General features: G+C 38.5%; 1 protein-coding gene across 3 annotated transcripts in view; it reads left to right on the top strand.

Annotated features, from left to right (window-relative positions):
• Positions 1–25,327, top strand: part of KCNQ5 (potassium voltage-gated channel subfamily Q member 5) — a 699,212-nt gene that overhangs the window by 523,795 nt on the left and 150,090 nt on the right. For all 3 annotated transcript variants that reach the window (XM_075598021.1, XM_075598020.1, XM_075598019.1), the window contains exons 4-8: positions 2,447–2,622; positions 3,365–3,490; positions 8,198–8,308; positions 17,075–17,170; positions 24,286–24,380. In XM_075598021.1, the coding sequence (XP_075454136.1) occupies positions 2,447–2,622; positions 3,365–3,490; positions 8,198–8,308; positions 17,075–17,170; positions 24,286–24,380 (604 nt within the window). The remainder of the gene's footprint in view (positions 1–2,446; positions 2,623–3,364; positions 3,491–8,197; positions 8,309–17,074; positions 17,171–24,285; positions 24,381–25,327) is intronic.

Genomic DNA, 25,327 nt, shown 5'->3' with positions numbered 1-25,327 from the left:
GTTGTCAGAGAAACCAGTGACCTATATATTCACGATGTGTAGTGAATGGATACTTGTGTCCATACAAATCATTTCATATATTGTTAAATCTAATCATCAATCACTGCATTCTAAGCCGACACATTGCTCAATAAACTACATTTATGGTGGATTGTATAGAATCAACTTTATTGGTATAATCACCGGACAATATAAATGTGTACTACAGGTCTTATATACCCTTTCCCCCCACCCCCCCCCCTCCTTTCTCTCCCCTCCCCCCTTTTTCATCACCCGTTACATTTGTTATACATAATACCATCTTTATGCAATCAGCACCTGGTCACACAGTTTATTACATTGTCCCTAGGTCCATTGTGTCATAGAATGGACAATGCTTAATATCACTTTACAATCATAAAACCTAGGGAGTCTCTGTTATGAATTTAGAGTCCCCAGGCATGCACAATATCATCAGGTAAAATTCGCAAAAATTTCCTAAGTGCCCACGCATGCGCCATCCATATAGACCGCAATGGAAATATTTCAAAGTCACTACGCATGCGCTGTACCATTAGATCTAAAGTGTGGCGATTTCTATGTTGCCGCGCATGCGCGTTATAAGCGGACTTGGAATTGTGTATTTTTCATAAGTCCCGACGCATGCGCGGCAATAATGGGCAGAATTTAAAGTCCCGGAGCCTGCGCAATGTGTTTGGGACTGGATAATCTAACTTTAAGTTCTTGCGCATGCGCAATGAATAAGGGGGGCCAATGGAATTATTCCGAAGACCTCGCGCATGCGCAGCTTATATTCATAACACTTAAAACTTTTTCCAAGTCTTCGCACATGCGCTATAAGCATGGGAAATGACTGGAATTTTTCCTAAGTCCCCACGCATGCGCAGTGGACGTAGTCGATCTAAAATGTTTCTAAGGTCCCGCGCGTGCGCAGTATGCATGCAAGGACTCCCAGAATGGGTTTAAAGCCCCCGCGCATGCGCATTAGACACTTTGTTCGGCGCGAATGTTTAAAGGCTTTATAAGCTTAATAAATGAACAGAAAACAACGCGAATATGGTAAAATGAAGGCACAACACTGCGGTTCATGAATAAAACTCTTTTTATTAACTTTTGAGTAGTTTATTGAGCCAGTTTGGAACGGACCTCAGTGCGCATGTGCAACAGCTGTTATTCATTGATTGTGCAATTAGGGTGCTGTAAGGGTATAAAAGGGTTTAGACCTCATTCCCCCAGTAATACTTGTCCCTGAAGAAGCTCCTTTGCTGGAGGGAAACGCGCGTTGGATGCGCAATGTTGTCAGTCTCCTACTTGGAGCTGTTTTTAATGTAGTGTTTGCAGTATCCTGGGTGTAACTGAGTAGACCATATGAGCTAACTATTTATTATCAATCCATGGTCAGTGTGCCTGCTATACCTGCACCCAATGTGAGGTGTCTCCATATTATATTGCTGTGCATTTAAGCAAGTATTGCGGTATTTGGAAGTTCTACAATACAGTTATTAGACAATCACATGCCAGCGTCATTATCTAGACCAATCTCCATGTAAATGTGCAGGGGGCTATATTTAGCAGCATTAGGATATTTAATCCTGTGGCCACTTGCCTGCATATAATTATATATCACTCCACATTTGGTCTTACCGTTACCCCAGAGGGGTTTTATACCCTACTTATAGCATTCCCTGTCTTTAACATCCCATTGTATCAATGATACCGGGATAGTATGAATAATCAATGACACGGTTGCTTGATAGCTACGATTTAATACATTTTTAATCCACATCACACGTTACTTTGGTAATATATGTTTTAAGGATTTATTAAAAGTTAATTTTTACATTTGGGCGGTGTGCATTTAAGTGAATTCTTTTGGGGGCACATCCATTTTGTGTTTCCCCTTCCCCTCTTTTCTGATTCACTTTCAGTTCACAGTTTGCACCCACCCCTCGATTACCTCACCTATGTATATAAACACTTCATTCAATTAGTATGGTCCTGTGATCACTCCCCACTCTTTGTTGTTTCGTCATGTGTATTTACTATGACACTTATGGGCAGATTCATTAAGCTCTGACGCAGGGTATTGCACCCGATCTGGCGTTAACTGCCACCCGCGTCAGAACTTGCTTAATCTGCCCTTCCATTCCAATTTATTTTCTGTAACAAATGGAACTTGTAGTAAAGCCTGTCAGAGCAAAATCATGATTGTTTCAACTGATTTAATAGCAATTGATTGCTTCATATCAGGATTAATTGATATATGTGTTGGAAAAGGGAAGATACCAAGCCTGATGGACACCCAGTGTTTTTATAACCATGTGTGTACTGTACTGAGAGATAAAGGTTTGAATAAAAATTGGTTTGCTTTATCAAGTGGAATTTGATATCTTCTGGATCTACTGAGTATTTACATGAATGTTTTCTGTGATGGATTCTTTTCTAGATATCATAGTTCTCATCGCTTCAGTTGCAGTTGTTTCTGCTGGAACTCAGGGTAATATTTTCGCAACATCAGCACTTAGAAGTCTCCGATTCCTACAGATTCTTCGTATGGTACGCATGGACCGAAGAGGGGGAACATGGAAATTACTAGGTTCTGTTGTTTATGCACACAGCAAGGTAAGACAATTCTAAGGCATATTGTTATACGGTATGTGTCCTTTCTGTTGCCTAGGCAAATTTAGCAGAAATATGTAGTTGCAACTAACTTCATAGGAAGGAGGCATGATGGTTTAGCTTGTATATTTCATTTTTGTCAAGGCTACTTAAACTCCTTCACATTTTTAGTGGATCACACTGGGAGGGGTTATTCGTTAATGTGCATTACTGCCAATCGTACAGTACTGTACGGAAACTCCTATTCAAGTCAATATGAGTTTCCATGTTGTAATGCTCTGTGGGCACTATTGCCCTATAATGAATAATAGAGATGTGCTAAAGTTTCCAAATTTGTTTCACAAAATGTTTCTCAGTTTTCTCTTAAATGTAACATTTTTGTTCAATTTGAATTAAAGTCCACTTTGCCGAGAATTTTCAAATGTTGCCAGTTGCCGTTTTTCTGTAGATTATCGCAACACAAAACTGCAAATTTCACCTCATATACAAACGTCAACAACAAATTGGCACCTCTCTAATGAATAACCACCACTGCATCAATGTTCCTTCTCTGAACATTCTTGAAACAATATGTACAGTATATCTCATTGTATCTTTCTTAGTCAACTATTTCACCCCAAAAATCTGCTGTCACAAGTTGTTGTTTTTTTGTGTGTGTAGGGAAACAATAAGAAAATATTTTAGCTTTAATGTTTAGTTTATCCACATTAACTGCATTTTTTTTTTCTATTTCTTTAATATTCAGGAACTCATTACAGCCTGGTACATAGGATTTTTAGTTCTCATCTTTTCATCTTTCCTTGTGTATTTGGTGGAAAAGGAAGCAAACGCACAATTTTCAACATACGCAGATGCTTTATGGTGGGGTACGGTAAGTAGAATCAATTCAGAATTGATGGGAGTGTTGTGCTTGTACTGATGTGCATCATGAAAGAATATGCTAGTTGGGCAAGAAATAATGTATCATTGATTTATAAAAACGAATTGAGGTGGCCATTCATTTTGCTTTAGAAATGTTTAGGTCATCATTCTCCCAGATATTACATTGTGAGTGAAAATAAATGGGACTTTTAAATAGAAGATTTTATTATGTCTATTTTTCCATCATCGTACCTGTTTTCTTGCTCTTTTGTAAATGGAAAGTTAAGCCTTTGTAAATTGCCCTTGTAATTGTATTAAAATGCTTTTTTCTCATAGGCTAGATGAAAAAAATTGGTCAGGCGCATTATATGTGGAAAATAATGAGTACTTTAAATATCTGAAAAGCGGTAGGATAGAAAACAAAAAGCTTCTTTAAATGACGTTATGGAAGACAATGACATAACTTAGATATAAGTGTAATTTCTTTTTTGACAGAAAAAAGATGATAAGTTCAAAACTCTGATGAATAGAAAGGACTGGATGTATGTAATCTGTAAATTGTGCAAAACATTTTCTTGTCGGTAATTTTGCCATAAATAGCTTGTTCCATTGATAACATTCATCGTCTTGTATTTATTCTGCAAGGAGCTAGAAGGCATTTTATGTAACATTGTTTATTTGAATGCCTTCTAAGATTTAAATTGAAATGCCACCAAAAAATCTCTAAGAAGAAGCATCACATATATACTGTATAAACAAGTACACATTTTTTTATATACCGTATATATATATTAGAATGTATAGGGCTAAATGGCAATACATAGAATTATATACTTTAGTATTTCTTAAGACAGCTGACTGAATATTCATTATTGAAAATCAATTTTTGACAAGCACAACTGTATCTTGTACCTGTCCTCGTATCGTTGTTCTGTCCTACTTACTAATAGGAATAGCTGTATGATGTGCAAAATGTAACGTTGTATTTATTAATAGGCTAAACAGACATGCTGATTATTTCGCCAAAGTAAACCATGTTTGGGTTTTTATAGGTCTGTCTCTGTTAATTTGGTCGCTACTTATCTTTAATGATGTATTGTCTTTGTTGGATACCGTAGATATTGTAATGGGCACTTTGTGATAAATACACGGCTTTGAATTTAGATCTCATGTTTCATGACAAAGAAATTATGTTAAACTAAAACTGAGTATATATATAGTATATAGTATAGTATATATATATACTGTCACTATAAAACAATTTCTCTAAGAGCTTAATACAGACCAGTGTAGTTTTACATGGACCAACAACATACAGGCATACTCCACTTTAACGTACGCAATGGGACCGGAGCAAGTATGTAAAGTGAAAATGTAGTTCACTCCCTTGTAGAAACACTCCCTTTTTTCCACTTATCGTTGCATGTACTGTACTGCAATCACCATATACGTGCATAACTGATGTAAATAACGCATTTGTAACAGGCTCCATAGTCTCCCAGCTTGCGCACAGCACAGCGGTATAGGTAGGGAGCCGGAATTGCTGTTCAGGATGTGCTGACAGGTGCATGAGCGAGCTGCCGTTTGCCTATTGGAGGATATATCCTTACTCGCGAGTGTACTTAAAGTGAATGTCCTTAAACCGGGGTATAGAAAAACTTATCAAATAATGGCGCTCAGTGTATTAGGTTGAATTTAAAACATCAAATAAACCCACAGTGTAGTGCAAAAAATAAGATAATTAATAGTGATACTTATACAGACACATGTAGTATATGCCGCTGTGACCTGGTGCAGGACTGCTCTCTCAATCCTCGTGAACAAGTGAAGGGTAGAAATCATCAGGAAGGGCAAAACATGTGGAATACAAAAACAACAGACTGATGGTGCAGTATTGTAAAAATTTGGTGATATATAAATGCAAAGTCTATGTTCAGAATACTCACAAACGTGAGAAGTGAAATGGGCACGTAAAGGTATCTTTAAACCGTAGATAGCAGCCTGGTATTCAAATAGGCACAACACTTTCGATCAGGTACACCTTTACCGTGGGCCCTTAGGAATAAATAGAACCGGACATAGTGCAGACTGTACACAAGAGTTTATAAAAGTAAGTAAAATCCAATCAACTCACATGGTATTTGAAATAAACAAGCATATAGATCACAATAATGGATCTCTGCGGACCGGATGAGTGGTGTCTCAGCTGTTCCTCTGTACTGGTATGCGTGTCACGGATGCGTCTCACCGAAGACCGGAAGTGACGTCATCCGTTTCCAGAGGTTCCGGTTCAGTCTTGTGGCATCACTCTATGCATTTCACCTTGTCGGTTTCTTCCTGAAGAAATACGCATACCAGTACAGAGGAACAGCTGAGACACCACTCATCCGGTCCGCAGAGATCCATTATTGTGATCTATATGCTTGTTTATTTCAAATACCATGTGAGTTGATTGGATTTTACTTACTTTTATAAACTCTTGTGTACAGTCTGCACTATGTCCGGTTCTATTTATTCCTAAGGGCCAACGGTAAAGGTGTACCTGATCGAAAGTGTTGTGCCTATTTGAATACCAGGCTGCTATCTACGGTTTAAAGATACCTTTACGTGCCCATTTCACTTCTCACGTTTGTGAGTATTCTGAACATAGACTTTGCCATTTATATATCACCAAATTTTTACAATACTGCACCATCAGTCTGTTGTTTTTGTATTCCACATGTTTTGCGCTTCCTGATGATTTCTACCCTTAAACCGGGGTATGCCTGTACTGCAGACATAGCCTAGTAAGTAAAATATCATTTGTGATGCTTAATTTTTTTGGTTAAAAACATAGGTTTGGTGATATACAATCATTGTCTTATGCTGTGTACAGTAATTCCTCACATATCTGTACTTTTCCAAAGACCTTTTGAAACCTGGAATGTTCTGAGTGAACCAGGACAGTTGTATCATTTATAAAGTTACATTAACAAAGAAGCTGTCGCTCCGACTGCAGAAAGTGCCTTTACCAATAGTCTACTGGTATATACCGTTAACATAAAAGGGAAACATGCAAATTATTTGTCAATCATATATATTATATGTGGAAAGCACTGCTTTTTTACTGCTGTAATCGTGAAGATGTCATACGTCATGAAAGCTAAGTGTAACAAAAACATGAAAAGATTGTGCAAACTCCCCCTTGTTTAGTACCCATTCCCTCACACATACTCAGGTACATAACTTCACAATATTAATACACTGTTCTAAAATAGCATACTGTATTTAAAAAAAAGCTTTTTTTCTACAGAAATGTATTGCATGGCCTCTAATCTGCTATAGTACAAATCCAAAGTACGGGGAAACAGCTCCAAGCGAGGAGAAACCTGCTCGTGCAGCCAACACAACAGTGACAAACCATTTCTTCCAAGTACAGCCAAGAACAGTGGAATAACAACATTTCAGGTCCCATATGGACCGTTCATCGGGTCCATATGTGACCTGAAACGTTGTTATTCCACTTTTCTTGGCTGTCACATTAAATGGAGAACTTCATTAAAGACTTCTGAGTAGAGCAATATAGACTTGTGAGTAGAGCATTATAGACTTGTGAGTAGAGCATTATAGACTTGTGAGTAGAGCATTATAGACTTGTGAGTAGAGCATTATAGACTTGTGAGTAGAGCATTATAGACTTGTGAGTAGAGCATTATAGACTTGTGAGTAGAGCTTTATAGACTTGTGAGTAGAGCTTTATAGACTTGTGAGTAGAGCTTTATAGACTTGTGAGTAGAGCATTATAGAGTTGTGAGTAGAGCATTATAGACTTGTGACTAGAGCATTATAGACTTGTGAGTAGAGCTTTATAGACTTGTGAGTAGAGCTTTATAGACTTGTGAGTAGAGCTTTACTTTGTATCTCTGTCTTTGAGGAGACCTGCACTTTGAAGAAATTGTTTCTCTTAAGCTGCGTCCATAGAGGGGGGAGCAGTGCTGAACAGCGCTGACGCTGAGGCTCGCCTGCTGAAGCTGTGCGATTTCATGCACATGCAGGCGAGCCAGTGGGCGCGATCGGGAGGCGGGGGGGAGTGAGGGGAGGCGGGGCAGTAATGTCGCTGGGCCAATCTCCCGTGACGCACTGACGTCAACGTCAAGGTGCCGACGTCACGGCGCCGTGACGTTGACGCTGCTTCACGCTGGTTGGATGTTTTCAGCCGACAGCGCGCTGAAAAACAGCTTGGCTGTCGGCTGTGAAATCCAACTCCTAAGCACGCCTGCGGACACTCGCGTGAGCCCCCTCTAAAGACATCCTCATTGAGGATGCCTGGGTTCAGCACGGAGCGTTCGCACGGCTCAGCGCTGCTTGTCCTTCTATGGACGCAGCCTTATCTGTCATGCCAGATAATTATTTATCATACTAGGTATAGGTCCCCAATCTTCACTTCATCCTTTTGTCAAGATTTTTTCTGCTACATAACTCACCATCATCAAACTGTAATGTTACTAAATAATTTCCATAAGAAAATCCTGAAAGGCTAGTGGAAAACTAAAATGTGGGCACGTTTTTCTTACTTACACTTCATATACTTTTTTTTCTTAGTTGTATATAGGGTGTTATATTAATTTAAAAACAGCGCCATGTCACCAAAAATGTACAGTGTATGTATTTAACTTTTTCTCATAGTCACTGTATAAAAACACCCTTATTTATTACGGTGGTATTTGTACATTTTTAGATCACCCTGACGACCATTGGTTATGGAGACAAAACCCCTCACACGTGGCTGGGACGACTTCTGTCTGCAGGGTTTGCTCTGCTTGGAATTTCTTTCTTCGCTTTACCTGCAGTGAGTATTACAATATGAATCAAAGCAAACTCAGTCTTGAGAGTCCTACAGTGCTATTCTTTGCAATGCATTATAAACGCAAGCTCATAACTCTGACATGGTTAAAGTACAGTCCCACAAAGACCCACATCCACAGAGCTCCGTTATTGACTTAAGTTAATGCATCGTTAAGTGCTAACAGTATCTTCAAAGCTCACTAATGCAGTGTTAAGTGCTGTTTTCATCCGTAATGGGCCTTGCGTTAACTATAATGGACATTAATACTAATAATATGTAAAAGAGGCGTTTCCTGTAACAACGCCTATCCACAGAGCTCCATTATAGTTAATGCAGGGATTTAAAAATGTACCGTATTACATGGGACATACCTAAAGGTGGTGTTAGCTCCCTCGAGACTTTGAAATATGGGTTTTGCTGAGCATGAGAGAGAAAAGAGAGAGAGACTGTCCTAAATGTATAGATCCTCCCAAACATGAGATGAGATCTCTCTCTCTCTCTCTGTGTCTCTCTCTCTCTGTGTGTGTGTCTCTCTCTATCTCTCTCTCCCCCTCTCTTCCCCTCTCTCCCTCTTCCCCCATATTTAAACGAACGCGAAGCAATGCTAAGTTAACATGCCATTAAGCCGATACTAATGAGATCACTCCTGGCTGTTTTGCATATAGCTTTTTGGATTGGTGTTAACCTCAGGTAACATAACTTACTGATTTTGATAATTGCATGTTTTGATCCCTGAGTTAATGGAGCCTTGTGGATCTGGCCCCTAGTGGGATTTAAAAAGAAACTCTTTATCAAGGTAATTGGCTTCCTTAGCAATATTCAATCACTCTTAGAGGAACAGTTTTACTCGTATACGTCCTATGGAAATGAATGTTTCTTTTCTTTGCGTCTGCCAAATCTAGCCATTTTAGTAGAGGTGAGCAAAGTTTTCACTGACATTCACTGCGAATTCGGGCGTTCCTTTCATCTCCGAATATCCGCAGCTCAGTTTTAAAAAATGCACATTCGCCTTACCTTTGTTTAAATGCTTGCAATACCGCCTGCCACCCTTATTTGCACATTTGTTTGCGAATGTCATAAAATCCACCAACGTATTTTTATATTAAAATAAGTTTATGAATTTTTAGGACCTGCAAATTGGTCCTGCCTTGATGTTGGCTGCAGGCTTATAACACATTGGACAAAGGGTTTAACTAAATGACCCTTACTTATGAGCAGATTAGCACTGAAGTATTGTACTATATGTTGTGTCATTTTGTATGTTGCGCTGGGCATTTGTAAGTTTACGAATGTTTCAACATTCAATTCGTCGAGAGAGAGAACCTCTCATACCCACCTTTTGAAATAATTTGTGCAGACACCTATGCACAAAAAGGAGCTATGCAGAGTATATATTTCAATGACTCGCACCCCACACCAGATTTCCACAATGCCCACCCTGAAAAATCAGGTCATAAAGCACTTTGTGAGCAAAGGGGTACTGTCAGGCCCAAAGGATCAAGAACCCCCGACCTCTGTTATTCAGGCCAGCAGCTCTGGCCCTGAGTTAAATTAACTGCTGGATAGCTCCACTGTCATAACATACTTTTGAGCTCTACTGCTCCTTGCTCCTGGAGCTAATCATACTTATGGCACTCTCCTGGCTTCCTTTAAAAGCAGACCACTTCCTGGTTGCCACTTCAATGTGCTTTGTGCACAAAACAGAGCACACCTGAGATACCCGGGAGATATGCTAATAGGATATGCAAAGTATAGGAAGAAAGCCAGTGGGAATACTGTCCATGACTATGATTAACTATAGGAGTGAGCAGTAGTGCTCAAAAGTATGCTGTGACAGTGGAGCTATCCAACAGCTGGTTTAGCTCGCTGCTAGAACTGTGCCTCGAATAGCCACGGTTGTGGTTTCTGATACTGTTGGGCGTGACAGTACTGTTTTGCTCACAAAGGGGTAGATCTTCAGAAGGTCACAAATTTTTTAGGTTACGTTATCTCAATTTAAAGTCACCATATCCGTAACGCAGATCCCCAAAGCTGCCTAAAGCTATGTTGTTCAGCCATTTTTCTTAAAAATATGGAAACCTTACATTAAAACAGACCTTAAGCTTCTTCATATACAAATTATATGGCAATGAGCACTTTGCCTGCCAACGGAGATCCTCAGACCTCCGTTACTATTATGCTAATAACGTAACGATATTTAGCGTCTGCGAAAGCTGCATTCACTTCTAAACTCCGAGGAGCATTGCGTTATTTCTCCAAATAGCCTAAAAGCAATGTAATAAGTATAGGACTTATCCTTTCATTACAAAAAGTTACATGTGCAATATATATTATGGATCATATAAATGTTTGAAACACATTATACACTATATTCTTGTTTTTTTTTTAGTTATTAAAGTGGTACGTTTGTGTGAACCACTATTGTATATAATGCAATAATGACTGTATAAAGGATGTGTCTACAATAATGTATATCCATACATACCTGAACAATGTATAGTAAATTCATATTTCATTTTTATTAATGTACAATTAAAATAAATGAAGGCTGTCCTTCTTCCTTTTTTTAATTGTACATTAATATAAATGAAATATTAATTTATATTGTTAAGGTATGTATGGATAGACATTATTGTACACCCATACTTTATACAGTCATTATTACATTATATACCATATCATTAAGTGAACTTTTTAATAAGTGTACAAATGATACATTTCTCCATATTATATCAAGATTTGCATTATTAGCTTTTGGGAACACCCATAAAAATCTCTGGTAATAGCGCTGCCTTAATAACGCGCCTTAAACTTTGACCAATGCACATGTGCAGTGTATGCAAAAATGCAGGTAATGTAAGGATCATGGTTTTGCTAACGGATCTTATTACTGCATTTGATGAGCCTTGATGATTCCCGTTAATAAGAAGGAAAATAAGGTCCATTACCTAATTGGGTCACGTTAAGTGCCATAGAAGCGTTTGTCAGGATAGGAATTTTGGCAATCTTTTAAGAGGTGTGGGGTGTGAGCAATTTAAATATACTTTGCATGTCCTATTGGCATATCTCCCAGTAGGGTTGCCAGGTGTCCAGTATAGAACCGGACTGTCCTGTATTTGAGCACTCTGTCCAGTAAAAAATTAGAGGTAATACTAGACATGTGTGCCTGGTATTACCTCTCTGGACATGGTGAGTTGACCGGCTTAGGTGGGCACAGGATTTTCCTGAGCAGAGCTGTTGCTAGGGGGCTGGGCAGCTTCCTCCCTCCTGATTCACTGCTGCTGGGTAATACAGACAATCAGAAGCAGGTGTCAGGAGCCAGGGGGTGCAGCCAAGGAGAGGCGGAAACAGCATGGAGTGGAGAGAGGTGAGAGGGGTGTGTGTATGTGTGTGTCTCGAGTGCGTTGCACCTTTCACCATTATGTCCAGTATTTTTGGAGAAGCCACCTGGCAACTTTACTCCCAGGTGTGTTCCTTTTTAGGTGTCCCCAAGTTATTTCAAGGACTTTTTTTTACATGAACCAAAACATTAAACAATGAAAACCTTTTCAGCCAAGAAAAACATAGCAAGAGAAAGTTCCTTATGCTTATTTTATGTTCAAATCCAGCAGGCTCAGCCCCAAGGAAAGTCTTTCTAAAAATATTTTAAAGATGACAGTTAAAGTATTCATTATATCTACTAAGATAATAACAGACCAGTAGTGTTACATATTTGGTAATTCCCTTTCAAACTAAACACAGCTACTGTACATGCTGATTTGGAAAGTACATGAACAATGACTGCTAACTCGGCAATTTATAGAAACCAAAAACCATTATTATAGAAGTCCTGTCATAACAGGAGGTACTGATCACTACTTCCCATCCCTCACACTTTGTTATTCCTCCAAAAATATCAAGAGAGAAACCAGTTTAAAGGGGCAGTGACATGTTTAAGGGGTCTATATCTCTTTATTATGAAATCTAATACTTGTAAGTATTTTTAAATATTTAGTAAAGTTAAACATGATAAGCTGAGACTTAGGTGCCTTGGCCAATTGCTTTTGTGCAATATTAGTGGGGGTGTTTTAGCATTGGACATTTTTATTACGTTTTTCATAACAACAAAAAACATATTACATTTCAACAAGACCACAAAATACGAGATTCCTTTACATTTAACAGTGCACTAAACCAGTAAATAATATATTAAAATTAAATACTCTACGTGCATCTTTTGTGGGGTGCTGTGTGCACTGTGGGCTCTTTGTTTATTTATATTTGCATGCTCGCGCGCGCTCTTGCATTGCTCGCATTCAGGGGCTGTTTAGCGCCTCGGGTCGTGGGTCGCGCGCTGCACGGGGGGGAGGGGTGGGCTCTGGTCACATTCCAGGATGCACTGTTTTTGCCTGCTTTATTCAATGTAACATCGCCGGAAGAAGAGATCAGTGTATCTCGAAAGCTCGCACAAATAAAAGCATTTCGTTAGCCACAAAAAAAAAAATAATTAAATATACTTTAGAAAATGACAAACAAAAACCTAAATTACATTTTAAATCAATGAGTCTATCTGCATTATAAATAAAAGGGATATGCTGCACTCAACAATGAAAATAATATACATACAATTTTACCAGTGCTGTTTGGTTCAAGGAGTACCTGTCAGGTGTATTCCAGGGCAATACTAAGGAAAAGAAGGATCCAACACTCTACGGTTTTCTATATAAAGCTAATTTATTGTGCCACACAACGTTTCGACCAATAGGTCTTTCTCAAGTGACTAGGCATGAAACAACTGAGGATATGCCCAGTATATATACCCCCAACCAAAGTCAATACAGCAGGTGAAAACAGGTAAAAAAATCACCCCAGCTGACCCCAATCCGTCTCCCCTGATTAATCTGATCAACATGCGTAGTCCTTTCAGTTCGTGAGAGCTTAGTCCTTGCTAGAGAGGCAATAACAACAACAGCAGCCATGCAACCTGTAAAAAGAGCCCTATCTTCTTTTAAGAAAACAGTTGAAGGATATGTAGTCGTTTAAACCTCTAGGATGTACAGTATCTAGAATGTAAGTCCAGTATGTCTCCCGCATTATATCATGGATTTGTATTTCCCTCTGTACCTCTTCCCCTTACCCACAGTTCATTTTGCTGTTTCTTTGCTATAGGTCCTAATCATATTTAAGGATAACAGGCATTAGATGTTTAATTCTTTTCTGCCCTCATCACCTTCTGTACCCCGTTATTTATGATCTTCCATTCCTCCAAGTTGCCAAATATCAAAGCTACTGGTTCTTTAACCGCAGTTATTTTAACATTCTGCTGTATATAATCCAGCACTTGGTCCCAATAAATTATCAAATATATTATGTGATATGTCAGTGTTTTTAACAAAACTTTATACAGAAAAAACTGCCCTGTCTATATTTAACTTTTCATGCCTTTATTGGCTTTCTGATAAGGACAGGGTTCAACAAGAAAACACTTCATTGAGAAATATGTCCCCATTAAGAGGCCATAAAGATATGGGATTTGTCATTGATTTCCAAGGAAGCAAAACAACGAAATCCTTGTTTAACACAGTTACAGTTGTATAAGGAAGATTGGATTGGTAAATTCTTCAGAAAAGTTTTTTTTTTGACAGGTGCCCCGAGATTGCACTTTTAAGTTCAATGTTCTGCTAGAGAAAGGATGCTGGCAAAACTGTAGAGAAGAAGCATTTAAAATACAGTAACTTAAATACTGAATATTAACACTGTGCGAATGTGACCTCATGTAGCAAATAATTGTAAGGGTGTGTTAAGTACCTCATGTGGATGCGGTGTGTGCCTGGAGGGAGTAGTGCAGGTTCCGCGGTTGCCCGACAGTATAGGGCGCTGCCATGTTATTGCGTAACCACACAGAGGGCACTGACAGAGCGGAGAGGTCGCGCATGCGCAGTGTAAGCACGCGAACGACGGGCCAATTAGGGAAAGGCTCCGTTGGTGGACTACAACTCCCATGAGCGCTAGGACAGTCATCTGATGTCAGGAGCCAATCAGAAGGCTGGGATTACGGGAGGAGGAAAGGGAAGCGTGGGGGAGAGACCACGCTAGGCAGAGGAGATCCGGAAGGTGCTGGAGGAGGTAGTGTGAGTGCAGAGGGTCCGTGACAGCTATCCGCACAGGCCCTTAAGAGTATCCCCTGAGTCACAGTAGGTTGCTGTGCTGCAGGGACGCCCTATAGTGGTAGAGAACTTTCACCTTACTGTATAGCAGTTAGGGACCAGTGTGTGGAGCAAGGTGGTTGCGAGCCGTTTGGGACCAGACAGCTGAACATTGCAACACCAGAGGCAGGCTGTGGATTCGTCTGACCCTTTTCGAAGTTGTTACCGGTCACCGCCGTGACCGGAAGGTATTTACAGCAAGTGCACCAACACCAGTCAACAGGCGCTGATCCCGCCTTAGGTGTAACTCTTTGGGGACACTAGTGAAGTGGCCGAAGGCCTAAGTACACGGAGCAATCTTTTCTATTAGTACCAGGACACGGTGTGTGGGGCACGCGGTGACGGGACAGAGACATACTCATTAGGAGCGTGGCTGAGCCACAACTGTTATAAGGACAATACTCCGTAGGAGCGTGGCGGAGCCAATAACGTTATAAAATACATTACCAGTTAGCTATGTTAGTGTATAAGTGATAAGCATATAGTATAAGTGTTATATGTTATGTGTCGATGCCAATATAGAGTGATAAGGTTATTATTGCATTACAGTAAAACTGGTTGCAAGCATGTGTTGTTATATTTCTTGCCCGGGGGAATCTTACATGATGGGGATCCTGGGTAAGTGGAGGTGCTGCGCTAATTAAGTGAACCCCAGGCTCCCAGCTAGCAGAGGCTCAGATCTCCTGGAGCCACAGGTGTGTGCAGTACCCGTAGTCTCTTTAGAGTGTCAGAAAAAGGGCTACATAATGTTCTTAAAGAAGTAACTTAAGTCTCAGTAATGATTGTTGTGAGTTTATAAAGCAGCAAAACATTTGAATGAGAGAGAAAATGTTTTAATAAGAAACAATAACCACCCATGTTGTAGAGTACAACTTCTTCCTGGTTGCATCACATGCCAACTCCCCTTGCAAGGAACCTTCTCTAAACGCCTTTAATAATGCTACTGTCCAATATAAGAGTAAATTATACTGTCTTATACAATTAACATATCTCTTACAGTCTCGAACGCTTACATTTTTTAAACAATATAATATTTCTATTCGAATATTTGCTGACAAATGTATTTTTTTCTCCTGGCTAACATATAACCTTACGCTACTTACAGTTTATAAGGGAACCTATTTTTAAATAAGTGTACAGGCATACCCCGCATTAACGTACGCAATGAGTCCAGAGCATGTATGTAAAGCGAAAATGTACTTAAAGGGAAGCACTACCTTTTTTCCACTTATCGATGCATGTACTGTACTGCAATCGTCATATACGTGCATAACTGATGTAAATAACGCATTTGTAACAGGCTCTATAGTCTCCCCGCTTGCGCACAGCTTCGTTACAGGTAGGGAGCCGCTATTGCTGTTCAGGACATGCTGACAGGCGCATACGCGAGCTACCGTTTGCCTATTGGGCGAAATGTCCTTACTCGCGTGTGTACTTAAAGTGAGTGTCCTTAAACCGGGGTATGCCTGTACACTATTCTATTAGAAATAATGGAATTAATTCCCTCCTTTTAGATTGTAGGCTTTGATTTGTTGCTTGCATATTAGTCTCTGTCCACCGGAGACTTGTATTATTGAGCTTACATTCTCATTTAGGTCAATGCCTGTCTGAAAAGTTTATAATGAAGGCACCAGATAGAGTTTAAAACTACAATAATGTTGTCAATTTTGATTATACTAGACCAATTAAAGTGAAAAAGTGACCAAAGAAACCTGAGAAGCAGTCAATCAATGAAGTACAGTAGGATGATACCAAGCTGTTATTTTATATATGTCAAGATAATGACTGACTTAGTAACTTGGAAGAGACTTTATAAAATCATGTTGCATGGTTTGTTGCTGTTGTAAACTGACATGTAGCTTGTGTTTGAAAGTTAATTATTTTAACACAGTGGTGTTTTTATAGGGAAACATTTTCCAGACCCCAAAACAAAGAAAAACTGACTTATATCTAATCTACAATAAATAATTAAATGTTAAATAAATGCTTTTTATACCACATTTATTTATGGAACTCCCAATTAGTATTCCAATTTCATTCCTTATATGGAGTTTCTTGTTAATCACAAAGGTTCAGCAACGCAAGGGAAATAAATGCCATTGGTCTTCTATGTCCAAGTCACTAAACTAAGCAGCGACCCCTATTTCAGCACTGAACATCCATCATAACAAAGGTCATATCCATATCATAAAGCAAAATATTTGGTAAAGCACATAAAAAACAACGGATCTAACAATGCTCTCCCTGTTAAGTTACATCTAACAAACATATAGATGATAATTCACCGCTCTAATATTCTTTAGATAGTGTAAAGAAACAGTGACCTTATGTCCCGTGCCAGGGAGAATTGGGGAACACGGAGCACCTCTGGGGGACCCCACAGTTGAAGTAAAGTGAATGCTGCATCTCATAGTTGCTTGTAAAAGAATGACATTGCTTTAATTCATGTGTGTTACTTTATACAAGAAGCAATATGCCATAAAACAGCCCCTATTAGGCATTGCATATATCTCTGTATGTGTATTGAATTATTGCTGCAAAAATGCATGAATATAAATAAACTACTATATTAAATATATTACAGGGCATTCTCGGCTCAGGCTTTGCTTTGAAAGTTCAGGAACAGCACCGGCAGAAGCATTTCGAGAAGAGAAGAAATCCTGCAGCCAGTTTAATTCAGGTAAGAGTTGGCAAATGGAATGGATCCTTCTGAGTTTTATGTACAACTATACAGTAAACATTGGTAAACAATGTTAGGCTATGTTATACTTCTCTACATGTTTTCCTAACTGAATAATATATAGTTTGTACATTAATGAACAGTTTTATAAAGGTTATATAAGACACTGATGAATATATGGCTTCTCATACTCCAGGTTCGAATGAGAGTTAAAAAAAAATGCGGTATGATTGAATGTTAAGGTTAAGAATGAAATTCATTGCTGGCTGAGATACCTTTTATTAACCCAACATAAAAAATAATACTTAGATCTTAGTGTGGATAAGCATTCAAAATCATGTACAACTGAGACCAAATTCATGCTTTGTATTCAATTTTACCACAGAGGGGGTGACTGCAAGCAGCAACATAACATATTATGTTATAATGGAAAATCCTTTCTCTCCTGAATTGCTTTCAATATAACCAGATAAACCTGCTGGAAATATTTAATCAAGAAGTCACTTGGCCCCTGTGTGAGAGCACATCAAATGTTTACAAAAGAAACCAATGACAGCTACAACTTTGTCAGGCTCATTCAAAGATCACAGCAATGTCACAGCGCAGTGTACTATAGCTCTTGGAATGTTTGGCAGTCACAAACTGTGTTGAGCCACAACAACACTGCAGTGTTTAAATGAGTTCTTCTGTACAGCCATAAGCAAACAAAAGAACAAAGAGAAATACAAAGCATGCTCACTAGAACTGACACATCCGTTTGCACTATAAAGCCACAACATACAATTTCATTGTAGTCAAATTTGTGCGCCAATTTTTAAGAGTGAATTTTATGTTGTCATGTTGACAAAGGATATTGGCATAATCAGTGGCAACAAAATATATGTAAACTGAGATTATTAGTTGCAAATACAGCTCAACCCCCTTATTACGCTGTGCTTGGGGTCCAAAGAATCACATCGCGCTATAAGCGGATCGCGTTAGAAATAATGTTCAATTGTATGCATTGTACAATAAAGTATTTAAGATACCAATAATTGTTTTGTAAAGTATTCATACATACGAAAATTGGGATCCACGCTTGCATCGCGTTATAAGCGGATTCGTGTTGTAACGGATCGCGTTATAACGGGGTCGAGCTGCAGTTCTAAAGTGGTGTGATCTGCCCATATAACCAGTTTGTTATATACACACAAAAAAATCACAAATGAATGGGCTTTGCCCTGAAATGTCATTTTTTTCCATTGTCTCGCTTTACATGAATTAAAGTCTTGTGGTTAATACAATAATGTGGAGACAACTAATTATTATTTATTCCTGAGAATAAAAAAGGTTTCTCACCCAGCAAAGAATGTAAGGCTGTACTTTGAATTATACGTATTGTAATAGAAGCAACAATAACCTGCTGTGTTTAAACATTTACTGTGATGATGCACAGATCCAAATACAGTCAATGGTTTACATGTAAATGTATTTCAATTAAAGTATTGTATCAATGATATTCTGGCTTGACTATGGAGCTCCAATCTCAGAGCAGTTCATCCCAGTACAGTACTATGCTTCCACACGTTCAGAATTGTTGGTATATGATCTCTTATTCCTTTTACCTTCTTACTTACACTTTTCTTTAACTTTACATTATTATTCTGTTTCCTGCTTGGACACGGTCCCTCTAATGTTATTAATTATTTTTATGTTAAAAAAAAGTACAGTATTTGCTTAAATCAGAGATGGCAAACCTTTTTTCGGCCTAAGTGCCAAAACGCATTAAAAAAATCAGAAAACTTTTTGTGTGCCCCAAAAATGTATTGTATTTTACCTTCCCCCCCACTACCACCCCAATACACACAATAACGCCCATATAATATAATACCTTTCCACAAAATAATACCCCCAATACCCCTACAATATAATACTCCCCAAAATATACACAATAACCCCAACAATATAATACCCCTCCACAATATAATACCTCTCCACAATATAATACCCCCAATACCCCCACAATATAATTCCACCAATACCCCTCACAATACACATAATTATCCCACAATATACTACACCCCACAATATAATACCCCCAAAACCTTCCCACAATAATACCCCCATAATATTTATTTATAAAATGTTTTACCAGGAAGTAATACATTGAGAGTTACCTCTCGTTTTCAAGTATGTCCTGGGCATAGAGTTAAGACAAATAATACATGGTTACAAATACAGTTACATAAATGAACAGGGCATACATTATATACAAGACATAGCATGCACAGTTAAAAAAATATATATTATAGGCTTATGAAACAGTTACAGACACATAATAAACATAATACACATAATACCCCCCCCCCAATACACACAATACCCCCCCACAATATAATATCCCTCCCCCACAAAATACACACAGCAATACACACAATACTACACACACCTACCTTGTTGGTGATGCGGAATTTGGGCCCAGGCTTCCTCTTTTGCCTCGCCCTCCTGCCTCTCATTATCCCTGCCTCTCCACGTGTCTCCCCAACAGAAAGCCAGCTGGTCATGGCATAGGATTCCCTATTATGTGCATATCCATATATGGGCATATCTATATTGGATATTAGGGCACGCTACGTCACTGACTGAGCCGGCTTCTGTTGGGGAGACTTATGTAGATGCGGAGAAGCAGGCAGACTGAGAGAGAGGCAGGTTAGTATTCTTTAGTTTTGGTTTAATTTACAGTCTCAAACATTTGTGCAGGCTAAACAATTTCCCTTGGCATGCCAAATGTGGCACGCGTGCCAATGGTTCACCATCTCTGGTCTAGGTTCTACAAAGATAAAGAGGAGTGAAAACTATCATTTTAATGCAAGTGATTTGATGATCTCATTGAACATGCATTTTCTCTGCATTCCTTAGTTAAGCTACTGTTTTTGTTCTCTCTACATTTTATTTTGCCTTTTGTAAATGTCTGTACATTGTATCACAATTTTCTGCTTGTAAAGAAATTAGTTGCCGTATTGTTTGTTCCAGCTATTCCAGAACTGTGCCTCTTGGTAACAAAGTCAAATAAGCCTTTTTTCTTTCCACTTGATTTACATGTAATAGATAGTTTCACTTTATATTTGTTCATCTATAGCTTTGTTTTCTACACTTATTTTTCTGTCTTCCTCCAGGCTACCTTTTATTATTTTTGCATCTTTCACTTTCACATTTTCTCGCTCCGATCTCTTTATTAACTTCTTATCTCTGGTGTTTCTCATGACCCCCTTCTCCTTTACTTATTTATTACTAATGCCATGGAGTCTATGTTCGACGCTACTGGGTTTACAGTTTCTGAATTAAAATAAGCCTCGAAGAGTCATTTGGAATATGCATTTCTAAGTTCAATGGGTTCAGGTTAGGTATTTACCATAAGAATGTTTTCTGCCATTTGTATGCATCAGTAAGATTAATCTGTCAGAACAGGCATAGACGTATTATGTAATAAACCTATGTAATATATCAAGCTCTGTTTCTTACATTTGATAAAGATATGCGAGGACAAAATATGTGATCACTGACATGCTGCATGGCAGTAACAGAATTTGTTTGATATACAAACTACATGTCTGATATGAATTCTACTTTACTTATTCCTTCCGTTCTCGTTTCTTTCTTTTTCCTCATCTCCTGCATTCTAACTTCCTTGCTTTGATATGCCAAGAGAAAACAGTGCTCAGCAGCATTATTACAGATGTTGCCCTATGTCTGGTATTTGCTGATCACTTCTTAGCTGTGTAGAGATCTGGAGACAAACGACTATCGTTGTCTCCATTAGTAGTATTAGCAACTGCTTTACAGTTGTTAGTTTGTAGGCAATAGTTGCTGCACTGTATCTATTTTTCAAACACAATTTATAACGTCATTTAAAGAAGACCGCAAATAAGTGAAGATAGTTGTAAACAAAATTCTCAAAGCTTATAGCAAATGTTCATGCCAAAATGGCAAAAATATACAAGATATACAAGTACTGCAAAAACAACTTGTTAAAACAGCAGTCGCCCTCAGAATTACATTTTTTATGGTACCTGGAATGGGAGGTTTCCATAGCTGATCCATGGCGGTTGCACCGCCAGAGACCGCCTTGAATCACAGCACATCAAGGGGTACATTTGCAAATATGACCATCAGGGACCTAAAAAGAAGTTACAGATGCAGCCACGATTATCCGAACACTTGCCTGGGAAAATCTGGGGCAATCTCCCAGTAATGCTGCAACATTTCTGTGACATTTCTGCAAACAGACTAATGGCCCAACAAATTAACACAGCAGGGGTCCCTGGCAGTCTCATTCAGTTTGAATGGGACTGCCAGGGACCCCCGCTAGGTTAATCCGAGGGGCCATTAGTCTGTCTTCAGAAATGTCACAGAAATGTTGGAGCATTACTGGGAGATTGCCCCAGATTTTCTCAGGCAAGTGTTCGGATACTCGTGGTACAATGTACTCCTGATGAAGCCTCATTTCCCTATTGGCTGCCAGACTGAGGGTGACCCCGGCAGCTATATTGTATTTATGAGATAAGCATTCTTGCCCGGTAGCTACTGACATTGGGTACAATACTTTAAAATAAAATAAAAATTAAAAGCAGTGCAGGTTGCTGTTTTAAAGTCTTATACCAAGAGATTGCACTAGCCTTTCAAAATAACAAACCTCTTCGGCCTACCCTACAGTACATGGCTGTGCCCACATGAGAAAACTCTAATAGTCATGATAATGATGCTTCCTTCATATCTGTTCTTCCAATGTGCTGTATCCACTTTAACTCGTTGCTTTTGTGTTATGTACGTCCCCTTGCAGATGGATCTGTTTTAATTTATAACTACATGTAACTGTTGTTATATCATAATATGACTTGCAATTACTCTATGCATTACTATATTATTGCCCTTAAACAAGACTATATATATATATATAAATAATATATATATATACATAAATAAATATGTTATCACTAAGCAATTCAACAATAATAATAATGTTGCTGTCGGTTTGATGGGTCTCAGAACAATGCAATTATTTGGCCTCCAGTATGTTCTCCCTACATTTGTTTTGCTACAACACAGACTATAGGATGAGCTGTGCAATAGTTTTCTAACAATGTGAAAAATACCTTCCAACCCTATAGTGCTGGAGCTTTCTACTGCAACACCTGACTGAACATACCACTCACTCTTTCCCTTGGTAGACACTTTGCTCTGTAAAGTTTTTGACGGCTCTTATGAGAATAAATTATTTAAACATACAAACCAGTACAATCACAATTTTGTTGAATCCAATAACTTGTAGTTTTAATTAACCGTGTTTGCTTGTTTATATTTATTGGTACATACACAGATGCAGCACATGATATTATCCCCATTAATGCGACTTAACGCACAAAATAACACGTTAAATAACACGTGTTATCTCCTTTACCACTGTTTTCAATAACACTACTGTTAAATAAAGTGCTAGCATTAACGCAACTGATTGTGTTAACTGGAGCAATAACGTCAGCTACATCTATCTGTACTGTATCTGCTGAATTTGTTTTTATCACTATTAAGTGTTTGACTTGAAACCATTTCCTTAAGCTGTTATTCAAATGCTATTGTATCTTAACTATATAAATGCATGATCTGCATCGTACAATGTCATAACATCTTTAAATACAAATTCAAAAATTTACAGGCCTCACTAATAGGAAATGAAAGAACCAAGCAAACGCTTCAAATATATTTGGTAATGATAATGTTTATCGTTAAGTTAGACTCAAAACATTGCAAAGTTAGTTGTTGCAAGCTTATATAATAAAAAAAACCCAGATGCGGTCTCTATAGGCAATCATATAGAGCAGGGGCGCACAAACTTCTTTATGCTGTGCACCCCTGCCTGCTCTCCCCCAGTGCTCGCACCCCCCCTACCTGTGAGCCGACGTCATGTGACGTCACTTCACGTAACCCTGCGGCGTCATTTGCCGTAGTGTTGCCATGGCAACAGGCGTCAAATGATGCCATGGGGTCATGTGACGTCACATCCCATGAACGCACTGCGTCATTTGACGCCACATTGTCATGGTGATGTGTTGCCCGTAACTGGCTGAATCACAGTAAGTGAGTTACAGAGGCCTTGTGCGGTCCTCCGGCATTTAATTGAAATGCCTTGGGGAAGAGCACGGGGCCTCTGTAACTGCTGCGCCCTCCCAAAAAAATCTTGCACTCCCAGTTTGCACACCTGATGTAGAATACCCATAGTGTGTTAGTACTGTGTTAACAAAACAAGTGACAGAGTGGCACAAGTACACCTACAGCAGTCATGCTTAGATGATGACACACTCATTATTCGAATGATTTCAAGTGAGAAACATGATCTATGAGAATACTACAAATATACTGTATATATATTTACATATTATATATATATATATCATTCAGATGATCACAAATATACAGTAACTACATGCAAGCATGTTAAAGGTTCTCACAAACGTTTCCTTCCAACTAAGCAGTTCGTATAAAACATCTTGGAAATGATGTAATTGTAAAATAAGAATATTCAGAAAGCTTATTCCCGTTATTAAAAAGCCCATATAAAAAGCATTAGAAATCATATTCCGGACACAAACCTATGGAGGATGACGCAATATTGTGCAATTCTCCTATGTCACAAAATAGCACATAATTGTGGTTCTGTCTAAGGGGCAATGATAAATATATTTTAATGAATGCTTTGATTAAGCATTTTGACCTGTCATGCGATAAATTAAGCAAACCTAACAGGTAATGCACTTGGTATGAGCAAAGCGTTAATATTCCTTAACCAATTTTATTCTTCCTCTATTTCATGTTTTGTTGGTTCCCTTGTGCTTTTTTATTTTCTCCTCAAACCAGGCTACGTGGCGGTTTTATTCTACTGATTCCAGTCGAACATACTTGACAGCCACCTGGCGATATTATGAAAGTATTCTTCCACCTCTCAGGCATGTATCAATGCTATGAATGATGAATAAAGCCATGACTTGTACTGGTTTACTAATCTGCTTTTCAATTTTTGTTTTATCCCCCTGCTCCCTTCTGCCTTGTTTTTCTTTTTTTATCATATATCCTGCACGTAGTGTGTATGGCGTAGTTATGCGGCTGATGAGAAATCGGTTTCCATTGCTACCTGGAAGCCTCATTTGAAGGCCTTGCATACCTGCAGCCCTACAAAGTAGGTACAAATATGGCAGCTGGTGTTGTTCTTGATGTCTGTTCAAGCTCTAGAACATTAGTATTTATGTTGGTTTGTCTCCTTACTCTTTTCTATCTCACTATTTCCTCATATAGAAGATCTGAGCTAACAAATTTGACTAATATTCTCCAGGCTCCAAATAAAAATAAATACAGGACCACAAACAAACTTAGTATATCACTTAGTTTATTCTACTTAGAAATATAATTTACACAGGGCCTACGTTACATGGCACAGTGCCGTTGTATTGTAAAATGTAGCATTCAAACACAGACTGAATTAGATACAAATTCAGAGTTAATTACAGTACATGGTGAACTGACATTTTCATGAGGATTTGGGGTTTCATTAAGTCAATGCTTTTGGATCCAGAAAGGACTGCAATACATTGCAAAACATTGAATTACAGACCATTTTGGTAGTGAAAATAGTTTAGGTGAAAGGCTGAACCTTTGATTACTATAATTAGGAAGAATGTGAAATATTGCTCTCCTCTCTTCAGCGTTATTATAAATGGAGTAGAAAAATCAGCTGAAACGAATTCTTGCATAGTTAAATCTATATTTCTGACGATACGTTCGCCTGTACATTTCAAATAATAATATAGTAATAGGTACAGTATAATAAATTATCTTCAGCAACTGACACGTGATTCCTATTTGGGACCTTCACCAGTATGCCTGAGCTAGTGCTTCCATATCTATACTTTGCCAAATGAATGTTGGCACTTTGTCAATAGATATATTCAAATGTTGTTTTCTATGTAAATTATGGCATTAAAATGTGGACCTTAGACCGCAGGTGGTAATTGGGGATCATGACGCAGACCATAGCATTGATCTGCCTCCTATACACTTTACCATGCATGTTTAATTTCAATTATTTAGGCTAAAATTGAACAGTCGTGCTCCACATGAAAAATAAAC

The sequence above is a fragment of the Ascaphus truei genome, chromosome 4 (genome assembly GCF_040206685.1).
Source record: "Ascaphus truei isolate aAscTru1 chromosome 4, aAscTru1.hap1, whole genome shotgun sequence".
NCBI classification, from domain to species: Eukaryota; Metazoa; Chordata; class Amphibia; order Anura; family Ascaphidae; genus Ascaphus; species Ascaphus truei.
The sequence above is the reverse complement of the archived record's forward strand: the minus strand, read 5'-3'. Positions and strand labels throughout refer to the sequence as shown.